At 34.5% G+C, this 6,665-nt stretch overlaps 1 protein-coding gene across 1 annotated transcript; it reads left to right on the top strand.

Moving 5' to 3' along the window:
* Nucleotides 1-4,303: 4,303 nt before the first annotated feature.
* Nucleotides 4,304-5,703, top strand: LOC112524608 (putative F-box protein At3g16590). The gene has a single exon (XM_025134517.1). The coding sequence runs from the start codon at nt 4,304-4,306 to the stop codon at nt 5,516-5,518; it is 1,215 nt and encodes a 404-aa protein (XP_024990285.1). The 3' UTR covers nt 5,519-5,703.
* Nucleotides 5,704-6,665: the final 962 nt, after the last annotated feature.

Below are 6,665 nucleotides of genomic sequence, written 5' to 3'. Positions count from 1 at the left end.
GTATAAGTATGAAGCTTCGGCCTGTGCTTGGACCCATTGGCGGATCCAGAAACTTCTATTATTGGGGGCACATTTAAGAGTGTCAAAAAAATCTGAAACCAAATTACTCATTCGAACCAATACGATTTCGGGTTATTTGGTTTCCAGATTAAACGGTTCAGTTATCRAATAAATATAACTTATTCAGTTTAATTTTCAATTAATTTTTGACTATTTTGGATAAACCGAGACATCATATTGTCATGTACATATTTTACTTTTCGGTTAAACCAAAGCAAATGAACACACTACATATCAAGTGAACAACATTTTCTTATCAATTATGAAATTGATAAGAAATTGTTCGCTAATTACACAACATTTTCTTATCAATTACGAAATTGTTTCACTTTCTTCATGCACCCATTTCATCAGCCAATTTCTTCCAATACGAAAACGTTTTATAGAGTCAATGCATTTACCATTACATGTTTTGTTAACGATAAAGTGAACAAAATCATCCAAAATAAAAATAAAACAAAATGAAATAATTTCATCAAATATTGTTGATAAGAAAACAAGATTATGCAAGAATGTTATATTACGCAACCAGTTCATCCCCAAAAGTTTCATAAAACAAGCTCCTCAATGAACGTTTTCACGAACCAATCTGCATACGTTTCATAAAACAAGCTCCTCAATGAACGTTTTAATAAACAAATCTAACATGAATCTGTTTCACAGCTGATTATATTTTTACCGGTTCATGAATCTTTGTTTGGTTCTGTTACTGATTTCGTGGATTAATGAATATTATAATTTTCGATTTTCATATTATTACCACTAATAAACCGAGAAACCAAATAACAATATTCAATTTTTAAAATTCTAATTTAAATAAACATTTAAATATTACCATTTATAAAATTTACTTTATTATGTTACTTTAATTAAGATTTATTAATAACTTCCATATTTAATAGAAAACAATGTAAATAACAAATCTACCCTTAATAATTAAATTTAATTAAGAAAAAAATGATTTTTTTTATTATACAATCTTTTACATTTGTACAACCAATACAACACAATCTCAACCGTCCATTTAATTTGATGAATATGTAATTTCATATAAGTTTTGATTGTTTCCAAATATAAAGTATTGATCATAATTAATGAACTTTATTAATCTTCCATAAATAATTAAATCATAATAATAAACTCTCATCATTTTCATAAATATTTCAATTTATTAAATTACATTATTATATAAATATAATAATTTGCATTTGAAACAAACAAACACTCTCTCTCTCTATATATGATTTTAACAGAATTGGTTGGAAATGGTATTATACCATTTATGTGAACCTTTTAAAAGTTGGAATAAAGTAATGATTAGGTCCCGATGGTTTTAGGTTTGTTTTCCTTTTGATCCCTACAGTTCTTTTTGTTTCAAAAAGAACCTTCATGGTATTATATTTTGACTGGTATTAATCCTTTTTACTAACACTGTTAAAAAGAATCCGTTAAATGAATACATTTTTATCTGTTACCAAAAGAATTTCGTTTTCTACGTGTTTTATTAAATTAATTTGGTCTTTTTGTGATTATTGTACCCACCACCCCTACCTCACTTCCCCATCTCCTAAGTGCTACTTGTCGACCCCCTTCACTCTTGCAACCAACGACCATTGACACCACCAACCGTCGATTGCCTTATCTCTTCCACAAACAACTAGTTGTGTACCCGTGCAATGCGGTAAGAGTCGTGAATTTTAATGATTTTGAAGTTTCATTGGTTTTATTAGAGAAGATTTAACGATAATATAAGTTACACTTGGTTTTTACATAATAATACAATTTGAATAAATAAGAGTTATGGTTCCAATCACACTCTATCAATGAAAAAAATTGTATGACAGTTTAAAATCCAATATATTTAAAATCCAATATATTTAAAATCCAACATATTTAAACGACTCCACAAATGTGTTCGATTTACATCAAGAGCAAAGAATCAAGAGATCGAGAGCGAGACTGAGAGTTCTAGAGCAATTGAATAAGAGATGAATGGAAGAACTTTTAATAACTCATGGTGAATATCAGTTTGAATCTCACATTGGGGGATGGGGATAAGACATAGAGGTATGCGAGGATGAAGACATGAGTGAAAGGTGTCAAAAGTATCTTGGGAACATGAAAAGAAAAGGTAATAATGTGCATTGGTAACTTGTACTATATGTTATTTTAATTGTATATTAAAAGATTTTAAGATGAAATGCATAAAGTAGTAGTAATTAATGCATTATGGATTGTTTTTAAAACTTTGTGCATAAATGTATAGTACTTTATGCATTAAAAATTGTTTTTAAGACTTTTGATAAATTTGGTTTATAAGGTACTATAAATACTTCATTTTTTAATAACTTCCTGTCCCCCCATATATACCTCCGTCTCCTTCCCCTATATATTCAAGATACATATAAACATAATCAAATTAAAACTTTATATCTTGTGATAACCACAAAATCTTTTACCAAGGATGGCCCTCGGAAAGGGAGGGGGGTTAGTGTGGGGGGATGGGAATGGACTTAAATATTTTATTTTATATAATCTAAAATAATTATATATAATATCTTTTTATTATTTAAACAATAAAAAGGGGAAAAGATTGAAGCAAAATGGCCTTCGTTTGACATATTATTTTTATTTACGACTTAATTAGGCTTATTGATTTATCGGGTTTATTCGCACAGTTCATTTAGGTTGTTTACTTATGGTTTATTCGTACAGAACATGGCTTAATCGCACAGATAGAAATGGTGTATTGTCCTCATTCAGCCACATAAATGACACCCCTACCCCCTTATTTAAAGCACCGCCTCCTTCCCATATGAGACATCCCATTTTATGATTTTTTTTTGTTTTGATGTTCAAATAATTAATATTGGGGGTAAATCGGTCATTTATGTTATTTAGACTGTTGGTTCAGATGAAAAAAAATAAACAACACCTTATCCTGATAAACAAATTTATGCATACAGGGCTTAGCGGATAAATGGGCTTATTCGCACAGACTTTTTAGGGTGTTTACTTCGGGCTTAATCGCTCAGAAATAGGCTTATTCGCCCAGATGAAAGAAGGAGGTTGTCCAGTTTAAGCCGGCCAAAAGACTGCCCTACCCTTCCTTATCTTATCGTGCGTCTCCAAGAAACACCCTGCCTCTTCTCCTCCATCGATCGACAACCCTAATCGCACATCTCTTCTCCATCGATCCAAGCCCTTTTCTCCTCCATCGATCGACCGATTGATAGTCTTCTCCATCGCTCACGGCCCTCTTCTCCTCCATCGATCGACAGGTTCTTCTCCATTGCTTACGATCCTCTTCTCCATCGATTGACAGGTTCTTCTCCATCACTCACGACCCTCTTCTCCATCGATTGACAGGTTCTTCTCCATCACTCACGACCCTCTTCTCCATCAATTGACAGGTTCTTCTCCTCTTTATCTATAGATTATTTGCTTTTAGAAAAACCCTAGCTGCTCGATTGGTGCTCGATTGTTGCTGATTTTCTGCAACTATGTGCTCGATTTTTACTTCTCCTCTTTATCTCCAATTRTTGCTATATTGCTGCTGATTTTCTGCTACTATGTGCTCGATTTTTACTTCTCCTCTTTATCTTCAATTTTTGCTATATTGCTGCTCTAGTATATGCTCTATTGCTGTTGATTTGCTTTTAGAAAAACCCTACCTGGTCTATGTATGTGGTCGATATTGCTGCTGACCCTACCTGGTCTATGTATGTGGTCGATATTGCTGCTGATTTGCTACTAGTATGTTGATTTGTTCTTAAGTTTCTTGTATCAAATTACAAAGCTGGAATATGTATGTGGACAGTGCATTATGTTGTTTCTTGTCCTTAAAAAATGAACAACAGTTTACTAAACAGCCCATAGTTAATCCTCAGGGGTAAATTGGTCATTTCTGTTGTTCAGACTGTTGATTCAGATAGAAAAGTAAACAACAACATAAATTTATCCAGACAGCCAAACTTATCCAAACAGACAAATTTATCCATACATGACTTAATAGAAAATTTGGTAAATAGCTCCTTAATAAAAAAAAATTTAGTAAACAGCACCTAAAAGCGTTGTCAAGGAGAGAGAGACCAAAATCAAACGAAACTCTTAACTTTTCAAAAGGTTTTCGTTAGGAAAGGAATTACGAATCTTCCCCGTCACGCAATCACGCAACGAACTTCCATTGTTATAAAGCATAAACCCTAGAAACAGATTCATCATTCATATCCCCGAAATCAAAATGTCACCGCACATTGCTTTTGATATCCAATTCGAAATCATCAAAAGGATTCCGGTGAAATCATTGCTTCGATTCAGATCGGTCTGCAAAGCATGGAAGTCATTGATCGATTCCTCTGAGTTTATTGCTGGTTACAGCGTCCCCAACACTCAGCCTCAACATCTGCTTATGAAGTACGAAGTCGCAGATCGGCAAGTAACTGGGTTCAAATGTGTTTGCTTTGTTGATGATGACACTTTCCCCCGACAAACGTTTACTCCGACTGTGCCTCCGCTCCTTGAAGAACTTTATCTATCGAGAATAATCGAAAGCTCTCATGGCGTCTTGTGCTTTTACGGTTTTTATCATCCAAAGAAAGGCGATCTCTGGCCCAACTATCTGATAGATATGGCTCTTCTTTGGAATCCTTCAATTAGAAAATCGACTGCTGTTGTTGTCCCTAAAGTGATCAGTGCACACTTTTCAAGTGTTCTTGGCTTTGGGGTTTGTCCTAACACTTGTGACCCTATGCTTGTCTATGTTACATTTATTAGTACATGGTCGAATCCAAAGGTAATAAGCTGCATCCCTTGCCAAGTTCTGGTTTTTAAATTGAGCTCAGGGGAATGGGAATGTTTATCTGGTAATCTGCCTCGTAAATCAATTGGATTTACATGGTCTTCTGCAGTTATAGGTCAGTTTATTTATTGGTTTGCTTATGATAGGATTGATGAGAATGGCGGATTACGTAATCTGATTATGGCATTTGATATGGTTAGTGATGAGTTTATAGAGATAGCCCTCCCAGATAGTTTGGCTCACCTTCCGGATGATTTGGATCACCTTCCTGAATTAGCCTTTTCGATCTCCAAGCTAAGGGAGTCTCTTGTTGTGCTTGAATACACAAAAAATACAAGCAAGCATCAAGTTTGTGGTGTATGGATGATGGAGCATGGTGATCCAAAATGGTTTACAAAATTGTACACCATTGAAGCACCATATGAAAGGATAGAGAGGACCCTGGGATTTAGCAAGAGTGGGAAACCTATAATAGAAAAGGACTTTGATTTTTTTGGTCATTTTGATTTGGAGGCTACACTTGCTGTATATGAACCTTGCACAGAGCAAATCAAGGATCTTGAGATTCACGTAACCGACAATTCTGTGTTTGTGAATTCTTATACGGAATCGCTGCTGCTCCTCCATGAGGAAGATGGTTTAATTTATTCTATGTAGATTGAGGACCAAGATGATGGCTGTATTGCAAAGTGTGGAGCTGTGAAGAGATGACATTTCGAACAGGCGAGCAAGGTATAGAGATTGAAGTGCAATTACCATTCAGATTAGCTTAGTTCATGCTTATGTTAGTGTTTAATTATGACATAACCTTTCAGGCTTTCATATACATGAAGAATTATTGTTGGTATTTATGGTTTGGAAATCTTTATATGCAACCTTGACTTCATCTTCCAATTTTCAGAAATTCTGCAATTCTTGCCTTATATCCTTGTATTCTCTTTACTTGACTAAAAATGGGAGATTAACTTTGTCCATTACATAATGTATGCTAACAAGAACAACATCCCTTTTGTTTCTGATTCAGGACTTGTCGTCCCAATTTGCCTTTTAGCTTCATCCAACGTCTTGTATAACTCGATCAAAAGTGGTCTGCTAGTAAGCTCAACATTTGTCCTGCTTTCCCGGAATCCCGGGTATGTTACATAACTCTTTGTTGGATTCATAGTTTGCAGAGGACATCTTCAAACATGTTGCTCGCAAACTGGTTTTCGTCGTGACTTATCAACACCATGGGATTTCTCAACTCAATGTTTGTGGAATTTCAATGGAAGACTTTTCTTTAAACCAAACTTGCGATTGGAATGGAATCAAATTCCAAATCCTACCAAATCCCGCTAACCAAACAGGCCTAAGTGCATGTTCAACCACAAACAAAAAATGTGGAAATAATGGGTTTAGCAACAAGTAGATGGCAATCTAAGCATAATAATCCAATATCAAGCAAATATAATAAAGGCAAGCAAAACAAGACTCCAAGATTTATGTAGAAGTAGTGTACATCAACACAAGAGAGAGAGAGAAATCAGTAAGGTGTCGTTTACTAAACGCTTACCAATAAGACTCATCACTCTCGATTACCTTACTGAATAAGATCTCGGCCATCAAAATGACATAGTAGACAATAATCTTACTTGGTGTCACCAACCGAGTAAAAGCCACCACCCTTGCTTATCAAGTAAGATTGTCGTTGTCATACCTTTTACCATGTAAGATTCTCGTTCTTGCTATACTCACATGATAAGGTAAGTGACCAGATAAGAGTTTACTTAATATTAACCAAATGTGGGAGTGATAAGTTACTTAC

This window comes from Cynara cardunculus (assembly GCF_001531365.2).
Source record: "Cynara cardunculus var. scolymus isolate 2C chromosome LG 1, CcrdV1, whole genome shotgun sequence".
NCBI classification, from domain to species: Eukaryota; Viridiplantae; Streptophyta; class Magnoliopsida; order Asterales; family Asteraceae; genus Cynara; species Cynara cardunculus.
The sequence above is the reverse complement of the archived record's forward strand: the minus strand, read 5'-3'. Positions and strand labels throughout refer to the sequence as shown.

What these genes read in the sequence shown, in the direction of transcription:
- LOC112524608 (XM_025134517.1), top strand. Translation starts at nt 4,304, where the DNA reads ATGTCACCGCACATTGCTTTTGATATCCAATTCGAAATCATCAAAAGG.